Source organism: Alosa pseudoharengus, unplaced genomic scaffold, assembly GCF_046254945.1.
Source record: "Alosa pseudoharengus isolate Yale_2024_CS ecotype anadromous, Long Island Sound unplaced genomic scaffold, YU_APseudo_1.1 YU_APseudo_1.1_scf_21, whole genome shotgun sequence".
Lineage (NCBI taxonomy): Eukaryota > Metazoa > Chordata > Actinopteri > Clupeiformes > Clupeidae > Alosa > Alosa pseudoharengus.
Window position 1 is genome coordinate 18,942,274 of NW_027468674.1, and position 16,967 is coordinate 18,959,240.

At 48.5% G+C, this 16,967-nt stretch overlaps 1 protein-coding gene across 2 annotated transcripts in view; it reads right to left on the bottom strand.

The window, feature by feature from the left end:
• The window catches only part of cep131 (centrosomal protein 131), a 32,075-nt gene extending 15,543 nt beyond the window's left edge, over positions 1-16,532 (bottom strand). The window contains exons 1-18 of one of the 2 annotated variants that reach the window (XM_076298057.1): positions 16,393-16,532; positions 15,079-15,275; positions 14,717-14,811; positions 11,302-11,413; positions 10,451-10,587; positions 9,387-9,491; positions 8,951-9,121; positions 8,523-8,640; positions 8,287-8,397; positions 7,633-7,801; positions 7,051-7,148; positions 6,235-6,414; positions 5,102-5,293; positions 4,027-4,164; positions 3,479-3,604; positions 3,091-3,207; positions 1,842-1,871; positions 199-301 (exon numbers count right to left, since the gene is read on the bottom strand). In XM_076298057.1, coding sequence (XP_076154172.1) covers positions 199-301; positions 1,842-1,871; positions 3,091-3,207; positions 3,479-3,604; positions 4,027-4,164; positions 5,102-5,293; positions 6,235-6,414; positions 7,051-7,148; positions 7,633-7,801; positions 8,287-8,397; positions 8,523-8,640; positions 8,951-9,121; positions 9,387-9,491; positions 10,451-10,587; positions 11,302-11,413; positions 14,717-14,811; positions 15,079-15,264 — 2,188 coding nt within the window. In that variant the 5' untranslated portion in view covers positions 15,265-15,275; positions 16,393-16,532. The remainder of the gene's footprint in view (positions 1-198; positions 302-1,841; positions 1,872-3,090; positions 3,208-3,478; positions 3,605-4,026; positions 4,165-5,101; positions 5,294-6,234; positions 6,415-7,050; positions 7,149-7,632; positions 7,802-8,286; positions 8,398-8,522; positions 8,641-8,950; positions 9,122-9,386; positions 9,492-10,450; positions 10,588-11,301; positions 11,414-14,716; positions 14,812-15,078; positions 15,276-16,392) is intronic. The other variant, XM_076298058.1, reaches the window with a different exon arrangement.
• Positions 16,533-16,967: the final 435 nt, after the last annotated feature.

The following is a 16,967-nucleotide window of genomic DNA, read 5'->3' on the forward strand; positions in this document are numbered from 1 at the left end:
TGATGAGCCTACCTAGGGCATACTGTAGAAAGCATAACAAGTCAAACGTTAAACGATCAGAACATGAATAAAGATCCAGTCATTCAGATATCAGTGATGACAGGGATGATTCTCGGCCTGTATTTCCAGTGTATCCACCTAACCACAAGGTGTTCCTGATGATTCAAGTACAGTATGTGTGCAAAAAGGGACAGGCACCTTTAACGGTGATCTCTTTGATTTTCTTGGTTTTTTCATCGATCCACTTCTCACGGCGGACTTTCTCTGTGGCACTCATCAGTTCCTTCAGCTTCTTTATCTCCTGTAGATGATTCATAGAGAGAAAGAGAGAGAAAGAAAGAGAGAGAGAAATAGAGAGAGGAAAATTAGACAGAGAAAAAGTAAATGAGAGAAGGGGGAAGAGCAGAGATGGTGTTTAAGGAAAGAGAGAGAGACCAAGAGGAAAGAGGGAGAGAGGGAGGGAAAGAAACAGAAAGAGCTTTTGTTAGAAGCAGTCGTGCTCCAAGCACGCACACAGGCATGCATTCGCTCTCCCACCCCAGAGGCTGTTAAGGGCCTTGGAGAGGGGGCAGGGATCAGTCTGCAGGGGTTAAAGGTGGCCTCATAGAGAGCTCAGTCTGCGAGGGTTAAAGGTGGCCTCATAGAGAGCTCAGTCTGCGAGGGTTAAAGGTGGCCTCATAGAGAGCTCAGTCTGCGAGAGTTAAAGGTGGCCTCATAGAGAGCTCAGTCTGCGAGGGTTAAAGGTGGCCTCATAGAGAGCTCAGTCTGCGAGGGTTAAAGGTGGCCTCATACAGAGCTCAGTCTGCGAGGGTTAAAGGTGGCCTCATAGAGAGCTCAGTCTGCGAGGGTTAAAGGTGGCCTCATAGAGAGCTCAGTCTGCGAGAGTTAAAGGTGGCCTCATAGAGAGCTCAGTCTGCGAGGGTTAAAGGTGGCCTCATAGAGAGCTCAGTTAAAGGTGGCCTCATAGAGAGCTCAGTCTGCGAGGGTTAAAGGTGGCCTCAAAGAGCTCAGTCTGCGAGGGTTAAAGGTGGCCTCATAGACAGCTCAGTCTGCGAGGGTTAAAGGTGGCCTCATAGACAGCTCAGTCTGCGAGGGTTAAAGGTGGCCTCATAGAGAGCTCAGTCTGCGAGAGTTAAATGTGGCCTCATAGAGAGCTCAGTCTGCGAGAGTTAAAGGTGGCCTCAGAGACAGCTCAGTCTGCGAGGGTTAAAGGTGGCCTCAGAGAGAGCTCAGGTGGCCTCATACACGAGTGTGGTGTGATGGGGCAGCCGCCCACAAGAGAGGAGGGATTGCGCGTCCAAAAGCAACAGCGTGGCAGTGTGTGTGTGAGTGTCTATGTATGTGTGTCTGTGTATGTGTGTCTGTGTATGTGTGTGTGTGTGTGTGTGTGTGTGTACGGTTGGGGGAGGAGGGAGGGGGGTGAGATGAGGTTGTGGAAGAAGAGGAAGAAGAAAGCTACAGATGATGACTTCACAGGAATGCAGGAGACCAAAACACACACACACACACACACACACACACACACACACACACACACACACACACACACAGAGCCTAACCATGTCAAGGCCATCCAGATGACCACACATCAAGAACAGACAGTCAGGAAGGCAGGAAGGCAGACAGACGAGCAGGCAGGGAGGCAGGCAGACAGACAGGCATGGAAGGAGGGAGGGGGGGAGGAAGAGACAGGGAGGCGAGCAGGGAGACGGATGGAGAGAACACGACAGACGAGTGTGGGAAGGAAAGAGGGAAGAGAGGAGAGGAAGACGCAGGATAAGAGAGCATGTGATGATTGGTTATGGATTAGGGCGAAAAGAAAGAGGAAGAAAAAGCGTTACCTCACACAAGGGACCCAGAATTTGCCACACCTACAGCCAGGGGGGAAAAAGACAGAAGAGAAGAGAAAAATCACATGGAAAACCAATACACAGACAAATCAGAGAAGTAAGGAAGGAAAAGAGAGAGAGGGAGAAAGACAGAGAGAGAAAAGAACAGAAAGAAAGACAGAACGAACGAAAGAAAGACAAAAAGAATGAAAAGCTGACTAAAATTTAGATGTAAAGAAGATTTTCAGAAAGCAGAGGATGCTTTCTCCAGCAAGGAGATGCATTTGACCCAAAAAAAAGTACACACACACACACACACACAAAGACACAGACACACACACACGTACACATCTCAGTGACAGCACAGACCAATACTTCCACTTTCCCCAGACTGAACTACACCTTCACACCGCATAAAAAAAACACCAATATACAGTCATCACATTCAACAAACCCAGGCTCACTGGCGCCACCCTGTGGCCACCCACCAGTCTAGCACTTGTGGAGGCACACACACAATCATGCGCCACTCCTGGCACAGGGGCCAGACAATCCCACCCCAGTGGCAGTGCCAGCGCCTGCCAGCGAGCGGGGCTCTTGAGGAGGGGCAGTCGGGGCTACTGAATGATGAGCTGGCTCAGGGCACCGCAAGGGGGGGCAACCTGGCAATCTTCCCTAACGGTGAAACTAGGACGGTCAAATGGGGCCAAGGGAAAGGGGGAAAAAAAGAGAAGAAAAGAAAAAAAAGGGGGAAAAAAAACAATGACAGGAAATCTGTTTGCTGGTTTGAAAAAAAATTTAGCCACTAAGAAAGTGTTCCTCTGCAGTGTCTTCAGCTGTTGTCATGTTGTACCAAAGCTCAAAACTGCTGACTTGGAACTGCAGTAAGGCCCTCACTCAGTGGAGTATACTCGCAGTGCAGCATACTTGCAGCCAGCCTGTGGGCAAATAGTGAACCAAACCTGCAGCAAGTCTACACCTATGTGGGCTACCAAACCTCAACTCTTCTTCTGCTTTTTGATTTTTTTTAATAACAGTGGCAGTAGGGGACAGCTTTGATAGAGAGAGAGAGCGAGAGAGAGAGAGAGAGAGAGAGAGAGAGAGAGAGAGAGAGAGAGAGAAAGGAGAGAGGGAGAGAGAGAGAGAAAGGAGAGAGGGAGAGAGAGAGAGAGAGAGAGAGAGAGAAAGGAGAGAGGGAGAGAGAGAGAGAGCGAAAGGAGAGAGGGAGAGAGAGGGAATGAAGGCTGAGGGTGTCTCTTACCATCTCGTGCTGCTCCTGCATCTGGGCGATCTTCTTGGTGTACTTCTGGTCCACCTGCTTGAGCTCAGCCACCACCCCCTCACAGCGCTCACTCAGGGCCTTCTTATCGTCTATCAGCTGAGGAGCAAGGGATGGAGGGAGAGGGGGAGACAGAGAGGGAGGGAGGCATGATTGTATGGCTAATTCCGGAAGGGGGCCTGATCTGTGAGTGGCACTGGCATGGCAGGAAGTGGTACCACGAGGAAGTGATAAAACGAACATGCCGGTCATCCAACCAATCAGCAGCATCGACACAGGCAACTCGACAACACGTCTTCTACTGACTTTGCAGACCAGCCTTCTCAGACTTACTTCTGTGTATGTGTGTGTGTGTATGTGTGTGTGTTACCTGGTCGATGAAGCTGAGGTGTCTCTGGATGGTGGCCTCATACTGCTCCCTCTGCTGCTGCATGGAGCGGTTCAGCTCCTTCTCCGTCTCCTTCACGTGACGGATAGTCAGCTCACGCTGTTGATTCTGCATACACACACACACACACACACAAACACACACATACACTATAGTTATACATTCTATGTACAGTAGGTACAATTTGTGTGAGTATATTTGATCTAGCTAACATTTAGGTGGGTCTATGTGGTTATCGGAGCATTCAAGTTCATGTTCGTGTACATTTGTGTGCGTATAATATTTGTGTACGGTGTAACTGTGTACCTCCATGTGTGTGTGTGTGTGTGTGTGTGTGTGTGTGTGTGTGTGTGTGTGTGTGCACATGTGTGTGTGCATGTGTGTGTATGGTTGTGTGCATATCTGTGTGTGTGTGTGTGTGTGTTTGTGTGTGTGTATGTGTGTGTGTATGTTTGCATGCATATCTTTGTGCATATCTGTGTATCACACATGTATGGTTGCGTGCATATCTGAGTGTGTGTGAGTTATACCAGGGCGGCCTGCAGCATGTTGACAGTGCGTCTCTTCTCCTCCAGGTCCATCTTCAGCCTCATCATGGTGCCCGTCACCTCAGCCGCCGTGGCAGAGGCCTGCTCCACACCGGCCAGCTCCTCTTCAGACAGCAGCGCCTACACACACACACACACACACACACACACACACACACACACACACACACACAATGAGTAAACACCCTTTGCCAACCCTGTAAAACTATTTTTAGCTAACTCTAATCCAGCAGTGGCGCTGGTCTCTACTAATAAAGATGCCTGTTCCCACCACTGACATTGGATGCCTTGTAATACCACAACACATGGAAGGGTAAAGTAATAGAACTCTCAAAGGCAACAAAAAAATCTCACACGTTCTATTACCAGCCTTTCAAATCAGATGTCATACAGTCAATACAGTGACAGTCTAATGTGCTGATGAACTGATAAGTATAAGTATAAGTATATATACTCTTTTGATTCCGTGAGGGAAATTTGGTCTCTGCATTTATCCCAATCCGTGAATTAGTGAAACACACTCAGCACACAGTGAACACACAGTGAGGTGAAGCACACACTAATCCCGGCGCAGTGAGCTGCCTGCTTCAGCCGTGCCTACTGGTCGGCAACCCATGATAAGGTCCATCGCTGGCATGCTGCACTTTGTATATTGAATTCAAACCATTATCAACTTTTATTATCATTATTAATTGTAGTTGTGGCACTAGTGGTTGAAGTAGTAGCACTGCCACAATAGTAGTAGTATTACAGCTGGGCTACACCAGGAGTGCAACTGAAGGATTCTCTTCGAGGAACAGAAAAATACTTTTTGAAGACTGGTCTAATTTTTTTGAATGTGCGCGCCGCTATCACGTTCGGTGCGGTCAGTTCCATAGATTACAGTGGAAGCTAATTGTTGCAGCATTGCGCTCCGCGAACGTAGCGGCAGAGAGAGGGTTAAAGCGGAGCTAGTAATCAAGGATCTTTGGTAACGGTTCAGTTGCATGTCTGACGTAGCCCCTGCTGTCATGTGACTTCAGGGACAGACGAGGAGTTTCGCTGTCCAGTGTCTGACCTCTCTGTGTGAACCCGAGGTGACGGAGCGCGGCCGCTCTTGCTCGGACTTCTCCATCTCGTCCAGGAAGCTCATGATGCTCTGCAGCTTGGCCTCGGACAGCAGGGCGCCCCCATCAGGCAGGACAGGAGGCTGGCTCAGCTGACCGTGGAGCTCCAGGTTATCCGCCGTCAGAGACGTGGAGTCCCCGTCCTGAGAGGAGGAAGAAGGACAGGAGGAGAGGAGAGGAGGAGAGGAAAAGAAAGAGGGTAGGAGAGGAGGAGGAGAGGAGAGGAGGAGGGTAGGAGAATGAGGGTAGGAGAAGAGGAGAGGAGAGGAGGAGGGTAGGAGAGGAGGAGGAGAGGAGAGGAGAAGGGTAGGAGAATGAGGGTAGGAGAAGAGGAGAGGAGAGGAGGAGGGTAGGAGAATGAGGGTAGGAGAAGAGGAGAGGAGAGGAGGAGGGTAGGAGAGGAGGAGGAGAGGAGAGGAGAGGAGGAGGGTAGGAGAGGAGGAGAAGGAAGAGGGTAGGAGAGGAGGAGGAGGAGGAGGAGAGGAGAGGAGAGGAGAGGAGAAGGGTAGGAGAGGAGGAGAGGAGGAGGGTATGAGAGGAGGAGGAGGAGGAGGAGAGGAGGAAGGTAGGAGAGGAGGAGTGATGAGAGGAAGAGGAGGAGGGTAGGAGAGTTTTTGTATGCAAAACATTTTTTTGGTTTGGTAAATGGCCAAAACAAAAGCCACAAACCAAAGTAAACACAAGTACCAGCATATCCAAATCCCAGAGATTGAGAAAAACAAAGCACGCTGTAAGCTTTTTAAGAGAAAGCCAATTCTGTTGACTCATCTGACTTGATCTGCACTGACTTGGGGCTTCATACCAGCGTACCAATGCATCACATGGCAAACAACACACATGCACACACACACACATACATATCACACGGCAAACAACACACACACACCTCCCACCTCACTGATACAGGTTACATACCTTCAGGCAGGTACACACACACACACACACACACACACACACACACACACACACACTCACACACACACACACTCACTCCAGCATGGGTCCTAAGAAGTAGAGAGCCATGTGGGCCTCCCCCCCCTCCTCCCCCTCCTCCTCTTCCTCCTCCTCTCCTCCTCCTCCTCACCTCATCTATCCAGGCGTACTTCTCCTTCCTGTAGCTCTTTGGCTCAGACAGCCTCTCCGGTTCCTCCTCCAGGAGCTTAATGGTGTCCAGCAGGTCGTTGAGGGTGGTCTTGGACTGGGCGCGACTCGAAGACGCCCCCTGCCTCTGGTCCTCCATGCTCACAGATCTTTCCAGAATCTCCTGAGGGACACAAAAATACAAGGATCTTTTTGGAGCAGGCACCGACTGACGGTCAAATGGTGTAAAAACCTTCAAAATTCTTCAATTTACATGCTGACACTACACACTCATAGAGACATAAACAATCATATCACAAAGTCACACACACATTAAAGACACACACACACACACACACACACACACACACACACACACACACGCTCACTCTATCGCATTACATTCATGAAATGTTCAACACTGTTAGTGACCTTAAATAGAGGTCTGGCATGAGAAAGCACAATGTGTGAGGGTTGCTGACCGGTATCTGCGGTGGTATTTGGGGCAGCCGTGTCCTACTGGTTAGCGCTTTGGACTTGTAACCGGAGGGTTGCCGGTTCGAACCCCAACCAGTAGAAACGGCTGAAGTGCCCTTGAGCAAGGCACCAAACCCTTCACTGCTCCCCGAGCGCCGCTGTAGCAGGCAGCTCACTGCATCGGGATTAGTGTGTGCTTCACCTCACTCTGTGCTGAGTGTGTTTCACTAATTCACGGATTGGGATAAATGCAGAGACCAAATTTCCCTCACGGGATCAAAAGAGTACATATACTTACTTACTACTTATTTGTGGTCAGTTTTGGTGGATGGGATGGGATTACCTGAGAGCACTGAGAATCCCGACGACCGGACAACGCTGGCGACACTGCCCTGAGGTTTTGGATGTCATCAAGCTCAGGGACCAAGTTAACATTGGAATCTGTACACGAGGAGACAATGAGTCAGTCAGTCAGTAGCTTATATGGAGAATATTCTAGAATGTGAAGTATTCTTCACATGGGAATTGGATGTGTGATCCATATGGTTTGGAGTAGAAAAGTAAAAACCTTTAGAGGCTGTCTGAGGAACATCTCTCAGACATTTCCACTTACTCACATAAGGTCATAAAAATTCCACACCAATAAATCTGTCAAGAAGCTATTTAGTTCTCACTCTTCGGGGACATTAGTATTACATACATGTTCTCTTGCTGCACTCAAATACAGCTGATACTTAATGTTCAACTCAACACTTATGTGAAATATTCATGGTAAATATTACTACTTCAAAAGAAAATGAGGAGGGTTGCCAAAAAAAACTGCAATGAGAATGCTTGAGAGGACATTGTTTTGGATGACCTTTCCCTTAGTCCCAGCAATGACGGCAACAGTGAGGTTTTGGTGGGTGGTAAGAGCAGTAGTCACCTGTGTTCTTTGCTTTGACGTCGGTGGGGGAGCCAGGCTGCTGGTTGGCAGGGGAGCTCTTGGAGGACTTCTTGCGGCCGACCTTCCCAGCACGCCTCAGGGCCTCCACCTCCTCCTCGGCCGCCTGCTGCACCTCGGCCACGCGCTGGGCTCTCTTCTGCTGCAGCTCCTACAACACACACACACACACACACACACACACACACGTACACACACACACACACGTACACACACACACACACACACACACACACACACGTACACACACACACACACACACACACACGTACACACACACACACACACACACATACACACACACACACACACACACACGTACACACACACACACGTACACACACACACACCCAAACACAGTGTTTATCAAACACTAGGATGACATTGATCACATACCTCTACAGACTACTTCATAGTAAGTTAAATGTTCACATGACCTAAAACTGTCTTTTAAAGTTCTGACAACAAACAAGAGACAGAGACAGCCTCGCTTTAATAAAGCTGGAGAGATTTGACAGATCCGATAGGCCCAGAGGTTGTGCTGACTATCAGCTCATAGAGGCACACCTGACTGCAACACACACATGCACGCACACACACACACACACACACACACACACACACACACACACACACCTGGATGGCTGTGAGGCGCGCAAGCCGAGCCTTCTCCTCTCTGATGCGTTTCCTGTCCTCGTCCCGCCTCTTCTCCGGAGGCCTCTCCTCCTCCAGTCTCTGCTCACGCTCCTGCACACAGGGACACGGAAGAACATTTGATTTCATTTCGTCTTTAACTGCACACTAGTTGAAGATAACACTACAAATATGTCACGTTCTGTTAAGAGTCCACAGCCTCTCTCCCTCTGCAGTACCTTCTTCTTGGTGATGAGCAGGCGCCTGACGGCCATCTCGGATGCCTGCCGCCTCTTGATGTGGCGCCGATACCAACGCTGGATGGTCACTACCGCCTGGGCGACCTGCTGGATGTACCTGCAGGCAGGACAGCAAAGCACACACACACACACACACACACTCAATGACCCGCGTAACTGGACCAGCAGAATGAACAGATAGCAGAGGATGTCCTGTGGTATAGCTTTTCATTTAAAAACACAAAAGCGTCAAAATGAAATCTATTCCAAACATCCCTCACAACCCTTTAAACATGACTGCCCAGTAAATCAAAATATCAGCTCATAAAACGAATCAGAAATAGAGTCAAGCGGTGGCAGCTTGGTTGTTGAGCAGCATTGGTTGTTATTCTGGGGATAACTCCCAAGATGCCTTGCGGTGTGCTCACCTCTCGGCCTCCTCCTCGCTGACCTCCCTCCTGCGGGGCTGTGAGGGGCTCCGGAGGGCGTTGTTGTTGGACGCCGACGCCGAGGAGGAGGAGGAGAAGTTCTTCTGGGACTTGGTAAGGGAACCGTTTTCCAGGGAACTCTCGTCGTGCACCGTGGCCTTGATTATGTTACTGAATGGACGGAGACAGAGACAAAGACAGACGTTACATTCATCCTTATATTACAAGTTGACGTTCTGTTTTATTGTTCTTTGCAACACTATTGTACTTTGCAACACTGTATCTCAATAGTAATACAATTAAAGCAACTTTGAATGAATTGAACGAGAGGAGAGTGTGAGAGAGAGAGAGAGAGAGAGCAGGGGGTGGAGAGGGAGCGAAACTGAAAAAAGAGATTTTTTAAAGTGATAACAAAACACAAAACGGCCCCACATACTTGAAGGAGGGCTTCTGGTTGGAGCTCTTTGGTGTGAGGGGCTTTTCGGAGTAGTTGTTGTGCAGGATGGTGGTGACAGAGTTGCCTACTGCACCCTTGTTACTCCTGAGGGACGATAGGGGAAAACAGGTATTATATTTAGAGTTAGTAAAGCATGCACACTCATTTATGCACATTTATGCACTTCAACATCAAGTCACGGGTGATGCATGGTTATGCAAGCCTCTGCAAGGTGCTGCCTTCAACGACAGAACTGATGATATACATGCAGCAAGGTGCACACACACACACACACACACCACACACACCACACACACACACACACACACACACACACAGACACACACACACACACACACACACACCACACACACACACACACACACACACACACACACACACACACACACACACACACACACACACACACACACACACACACACACACACTCACTCACACATTTCCTTTGCCTACACCTTGACATTCAGAGACTGGAAAAAAACATCACAGGAATCTGAAACTTGTCCACCTCGGGGCAGTGTTGCCTTTTTGATGGACAGGTGAATAGGATGGCAGCAAGACAGAAACCAACCACTGAGTAATGTACACAGTACTGTATGCACACATTCTTTTAGTATTCCTAAAAAGCTCACATGACTAGCGCAACCCTTTAGAAGTCCCTTTCTCTCTCTGCCATGTTCTAAACTTAGGATTAGTAGTAGCAGTACTGCTGTTGCTGTTGACGACAACTACCTTATAACAACAATAACTACAACAGTTAAAACAAAATAAATAATATCTAAACAAATAAATAATATCTAGCCCATGAGAACATCAATGTCCACACTGTGCAATACAAAGATAATGTTGCAGAACAACGTTCACAATCATTGAACACAATTGCTTTCAAAGTGGCTGAATCAGCCTCACATAAAGGCATCACATTAGTAGATGACTAGGGATTTCCTTGTCATTGGTCATTGTGGATGCTAATATCGCTATAGTTACAGCTTTCGTTATGGCTACTGTGGGCAGAGTGGACGGGCCATTGGCGTTCGCCCACCTGTTGTTGGCGGTGAAGTTGGCAGCCAGGGTGACGCCACTGCTGCCCGGCTCCCTCTTCTTCGGGCCGGTGGGGGAGTCCATGCTGCCCACGCTGCGGGAACTGCTGGGCAGGGGGAACGCACGCGGCTGGTCATCCTGGAGGAGGGAGAGAGAGAGAGAGAGAGAGAGAGAGAGAGAGGATGGGAGAGAGAGAGAGAAAGAGAGAGAGAGGATGGGAGAGAGAGAGAGTAAGAGAGAGAGAGAGAGAGAGAGAGAGAGAGAGAGAGAGGATGGGAGAGAGAGAGGATGGGAGAGAGAGAGGATGGGAGAGAGAGAGAATGAGAGAAAGAGAGGGAAGAGGGAATTCAGTGGTTTCTCAGTGATGAGGAAATACTAGAATACAGCTCCATATTCACAGAGAGAGAGAAAAAAAACTCCTAATGGTTGGAAATGTTTTAGATTGGAGAAAGGGATGCATTTGTGTGTGTGTATATACACTCACACACACACACACACTTCTGTCTTTGTACTGCCCCACAGCTCATTTTCTTGAGTAGAGTACAGGTTACCACTGGTTTGCCATCCAACTATGTGCACAAAGTTACATAATTCAATCTACCATTTGGCTTTGCTGGAGCCTTTTATCTCGAGTGAGTCAGAGTGAAATCAACAGCAGGTTTCACTGGCAACGCTAACACTTTCCACAGACTTCATAAATATAGCACAGCTAGGAACAAGGGGAACTAGGGTTATATAAGTCCTAGTGTTGTGTCTCCTAAGTCCTAGTGTCAGTCCTAAGCTGAGTCAGAATCACAGGGGTCATGGACGACTTGGGGGGAGGTTGGTGTGGGGGAAAAAGTGCTGCGTTACCAGAATGTTCCAGGTGGTTCGGTCCGGGGAGGCCTTGCTGAGGCTGGCCAGTTTGCGACGGCCGTTTGAGCTGCTGTCGAACAGGGCCTGGAAGTCCTCCGAGCACTCCTCACTGTAGGAGTAAACAAACTCCGTTCATGTCTGACTCTTCAGTCTTAAAACGAGATACAAAACTTCAGCTCCAGCGAGGCAAAAAGGCTGCTCACATTCTCAGTTAACTAAGCCATCTTTGTATCAGAGGAAGTTGGCTATGCTACATTGACAAAGAATAACACAACACGGATACAACAAAAACACTGCTCATTTGAACTAGCATAAAACTAAGTTCAGGGTCACAGTTAAGACTTGGGTTAAGGATGGATTTATATAACCACAGAGCAACACGGTCCATTGGTGGACAGCACACGCTGTTCTCGGTCATGTAGTTATATTGTAATAAAGACTAAGACATAGCCAGTTCAGTGTTACAAAAAAGTGTCATGACACGGATCAAGCGGAACTCTAGCTGTCAACTGTATCTCTTGGAAAAGGAGCCGTGCTAATGAGCTAGCCCTGTTAGCACGTGCAGCCTACTCTGCTGGAGTCTTCGTTCGCGAGAGGCACATCACGCCTCCAGTGCTGAGCGGAACTGTGTGCTACAGTATGCCTGACCTCTCAGCTATTGCCAAGTACTGAGTGGGTGTGTGTGTGTGTGTGAGTTTAAGTGCCTATGTGTGTGTGTGTGTGTGTGTGTGTATGTGAGTGTATGCTTTTGAGTGTGTGTGTGTATGCATGGAGAGAGAACAGATTGTTTCAGTGTGTCTCTTAAAGAGTCTCATTTCATCAATCACACACACACACACACACACACACACACACACACAAACACACACACACACAGTAGCTGTAAAGTAAGCCAGCAGTGAGACGGGGAGCATATCTCCAAACAAACCCAAAACAGCTCCAAGTCCTTGAAGGGACTGAAACCTTATCTGTGGATCCTCCACTGAAGTGCCCTTGTATCTGTTTTGTTTGCGGAACAAGAAGTAGGGTGGTGTTGTTGGGTTGTGGTGCTGGGGGGGGGGGGGGGGTGCACTGCAGGGTGACAGCTGCACACATGCACAAACTGTGCCCTTGATTCATGCATGGTATCAGTACTATCACCAAGACAACATCCCCCTCACCTCACACACACACACACACACACACACACACACACACACACACACACACACACACACACACACACACACACACACACACACACACACACACCAGCTTTCCATGGTCAAGACAGACAAGGGAGGAGATAAATGGCCACACACACAATCACACACACATATGGCGTCTGAACATAACACGGTGCATTCTCATTCTCTCTCTGTCTCTTCTCTCTTTTGCATTCAGATACCAATGCACAGCTGATGCCGGCTGGGGCAGATGCCTGACGCCTGGGCCCTATCCCCCCCCGCCCCCCCTGTCTCACACACACACACACACACACACACACACACACACACACACCCTGGTTCCATTAGCATCCAGCCTGGGGACCTAGTAGGGCAGCTGAGCCAAGCCTGCTGGCACAATGAAAGGCAATCCAATCCGCCACTGCTTTTTAAAAGACGCACATTCCTCCACGGCACCCTTGGCCACCCTCCACCCTCGGCCACCCTCCTCCCGCCCCCTCCACCCTCCACTCACCCCCTCCACCCTCCACTCGCCCCCTTTGCTTTACAAGCAGGGCCAGGGAGGGTCAGCGGATGACAGTTATGAAGGACTCTGAAGACACAGGAGGGGTGGGGCGGAGGAGGGTGGGAGAGGTGGGGTTTGTTGGATTGTCTTCTGCTTAAGCCCAGTGCTCAGGCATCCCAGAAGGCAATGTGTGTGTGTGTGTGTGTGTGTGTGTGTGTGTGTGTGTGTGTGTGCGCCAGCAGCTGCCAAACAATAGGCTCCCCGCATGCACACACTTCTCCTTTCACCGCCGCGTTCCCATTCAGAGAAATCTGACCCCCACCTCCACCCCACCCAGTGCCCCCTCCCCTCCTAACCCCCACCCTCATGCCCCCATGAACCCCTCCTACTCCTGACAAAGCAGGGCAACACACCGTGGCGACAGCACTTCTGTCACCCCCACCCCTGCAACCCCGTCGTCCACCCCTCTTTCTCTGCCCCCCACTCTCCCACTCGGGCCTTTCTGATTCAGCAGCCGCCGGCCGGCCGGCCCACAATGCCCATTGTCCCCTTCTGGAGTGCTCCGGAATCCTCTGGGGGGTGCCAGCTGTTGCGTGGCTCAGGAGGAGGAACGCTGACTTGACTTGAGTAACGCAGCTTGTTAAAGGGACGAGAAGGGGGCGAAGACACAAGGCCTGCTCCAAAGTCTAGCCCCCCCACCCTCACCCCACCCACGCCACAATTCACACACACACACACACACCACACACACACACACACCACACACACACACCACACACACACACACACCACACACCACACACACACACACACACACACACACCACACACACACACACACCACACACCACACACACACACACACACACACACACACACACACACCACACACACACACACACCACACACCACACACACACACACACACACACACACACACACACCACACACACACACACACCACACACCACACACCACACACACACACCACACACACACACACACACACACACACACCACACACACACACACACACAGCCTATCCCCATACATCAAATCACACAAAAGTTCACGCGTGTCACTCTTTCAGTACGCCACTCGCGCTAAAGCAGCACATGCTCAGGCATGCCCTGGAATACTAATACAGCCACAAGTAATGGTAAATGCTCCCGATCACGCTGGAGTTTGCCTACTTCTCCAATCTGCCACTGGTCAAATAGCCAATCAAGAGGAGGGCTGATACGTTCCCTGCAATCTGTATAACCTATTTAATCAGAAGTATGAGTAGACTAAAGACTCTGAGAGGTGCCTTTGTGTGGCTTTAGGCCTAAGTTAAAGGAGAATTCCAGCTACAGTGCTACACTCTGGGGGCATGCCCCAAGAGTGTAGCACTGTAGCTGCCTGGCAGCTCTATCGGTTGGCTGCAGCAACTCGGACTGTAGAACCGTTTGTTATCTTTTCTTTTTTTCCAGAACCAAACGTTCTCGGTGACTTCGAGAAACCGCAATTCTCCTTTAAATCTGAGCAGCAACACATGATTCTATTTCATTACATGTATACTTACATAATGTTATGACTTAATACAGTAAAATCAGTCAAATAAAAAGCATTTAATGCATAGTCTACGGTGTGCACATAATGCACACCCCTCTAAAAAAAAAACACTTGCATAGGTTGTTGCCTACAGTGTCTGACACAGAGTGAGTATCCTAAACTAACATCAGGGGGAGTGTCTTGCTTACCTCAGGCTGACACTGGCTTGCTGGTTCACCTGGGTGGTGCTGTTGGAGCGCCGTAGGTTCTTGATGGAGCGGGAGCCACTGAACGCAGCATCGCCCTGGCAACAAGAGGAGGGGTGTCAGCAACCTTTTGCTGTACAGTTACCAAGGTGACAAAGACTTCAATATTGCATTGGTGGTGATAATGCTCGCTAAAGGAAGCTCACTGGGACCTGGTGTTGCTGATGCTGCAAGGCAACAGGTTCCTGCACACTCAGCTAAACACCTGTTCGCCTTGAAACAGTTTCATATACTGGCTTGTTCATTACAACCAGTAGGGTCTACATACGTTGACCATGTCAGTGCTCAACTGCTCAAACACTCACCAGTGTGTTACGTTTTCCTCTTCCTTCACTGGCCACAGACACAGACACAGAGCGAGAGAAGTATTTCCCCGGGGACGCACTGCTGGGCCTCCTGGTCACTGAGAGCTGAGATCCGGTCAGGCTGAGGTCCAGCGCATCCCCTGCTCCTCCAGTGGGAATGGACGTGGGACCGCGTGTGGTGTGCATTGTCACAAAGTCTACAGAGAGTGAGTTTGTATGAATGTCAGTATGAATGAATGAATGTGTATGTGTGTGTGTTTGTGTGTGTGCGTTTGTGTGTGTGTGTGTGTGTGTGTTTGAGTATGAGAGTGTTTGAAAGAGACAGGGAGGTGTGGAAAATCAGAGGTACCATAGTTAAGACAAACCAGATGGATAGGCTATATATCAGCCCTCTAGATCCTCAAAGGACTAAAAGAAATGCAACTTAATTCAAACGGCAAAATACATAGGCTACTAGTATAAAACATTCACTGTTTAAAACATAACTGTTGATGCCAATTCAGCTTCAATATACACCATCATACTAAAAGCAAAGTGTACAACGTAAACAGTATAGGCTAGTTTTTACTTTACTGCATCACATGGATGTAGAAGATTATTATTGCTTGATTGCCTTTGGTTAACTGGCTGGACACTGGCAACAAATATAACGTTAACTTAGCCCATTGAGCAATTGCATTAATTTAGCAACAAACAACACAAGCCACAAGCAGCAGTCAGTTTTGCTTTATCAGGAGAACGCAACAGTGTTGCTGATAACGTTACAGTAGCTACCTCGGCTATACCTAGCAAAGAGAAAACTGATGTTACAGTAGTGGAGTTCACTGACCTGTCTATACTATTTGTTGACCTGTCAAGGCTGCCGTTATTATAACGTATTGTCCGTTCAATTAATTACATAGAAACGTAAGATAGGAAGCCTAACTTTAACGTCAGTATTATGTGGACAAGACAGGCTTCATCAATCAGCAAAAAGCACTACACCACAATAATAAACAGTGTTGTTAGCTAGCTTTCTGGCTAGCCATTTAGCCAGTGATATTGATGCGTTATTAGAAATATCTACATTTGTCTTTAAAAGGTATCTTTAAGTTGACAATGCTAGGAAAAGATGAAAAACAAATGCAAACAACTGATTCAAGATAATGTTCTTGCAAACTCGACGACAACCTAGTTGTCTAGCTGGATGAAAGTTCAGTAAGAGCTTGCTAAATCTTGAATCCATACTCAGTGAAATTGCTTGCTTTCCCCCATTACGGACCAATGATGGACCCCCTTCCCAAATGTAGCAGAATCAAAAACAGAACAACTCACGACAGTATGCGCAGACCGATCGTCCAGAGGTTGAATAAACCTCCTGATGTGTTCAAAGTCCTGTGTTAGTCCCAATGTAATAGTCACAAAGCAAAATTTCGTTTGTGAATTCAGACAGTTGAGGACCAACAATACAACATCTTCTCTTAGGCAACGAGAAAACACAAGAACTCCGCCCCTCGAAAGCTGTGATTGGTGGTGGCATCCCTTTACCCCAACACTGCAGATGATCCGATAGGCTGCCGAAAAGTGTTTGTCATGAAAGCTTGGTTGACTTTGCACGAAGGGGGTGTGTAGGGAGACTAGACAGCGGCAGATGTTTTCACTAATCCGTGGTAGTGGGGGGTTGTAACATGTTACTTACTAAATGAGAGTGTAATAATTCATGGGAAATCAGTTGTAGGCCCTATTACGTTCCTTTACTGGTTAGTTATTTTAGTCTAGACAGAATGACAACATTGTTAAAACAGCACAGGAGGGACAAGGAAACTTAGGACACTTAACGCTGATGTGTTCATAAAGAAAAAAATATTTACACGGTGAGACCTTCATTCAAGGTCTAAGTCTACCTTGAA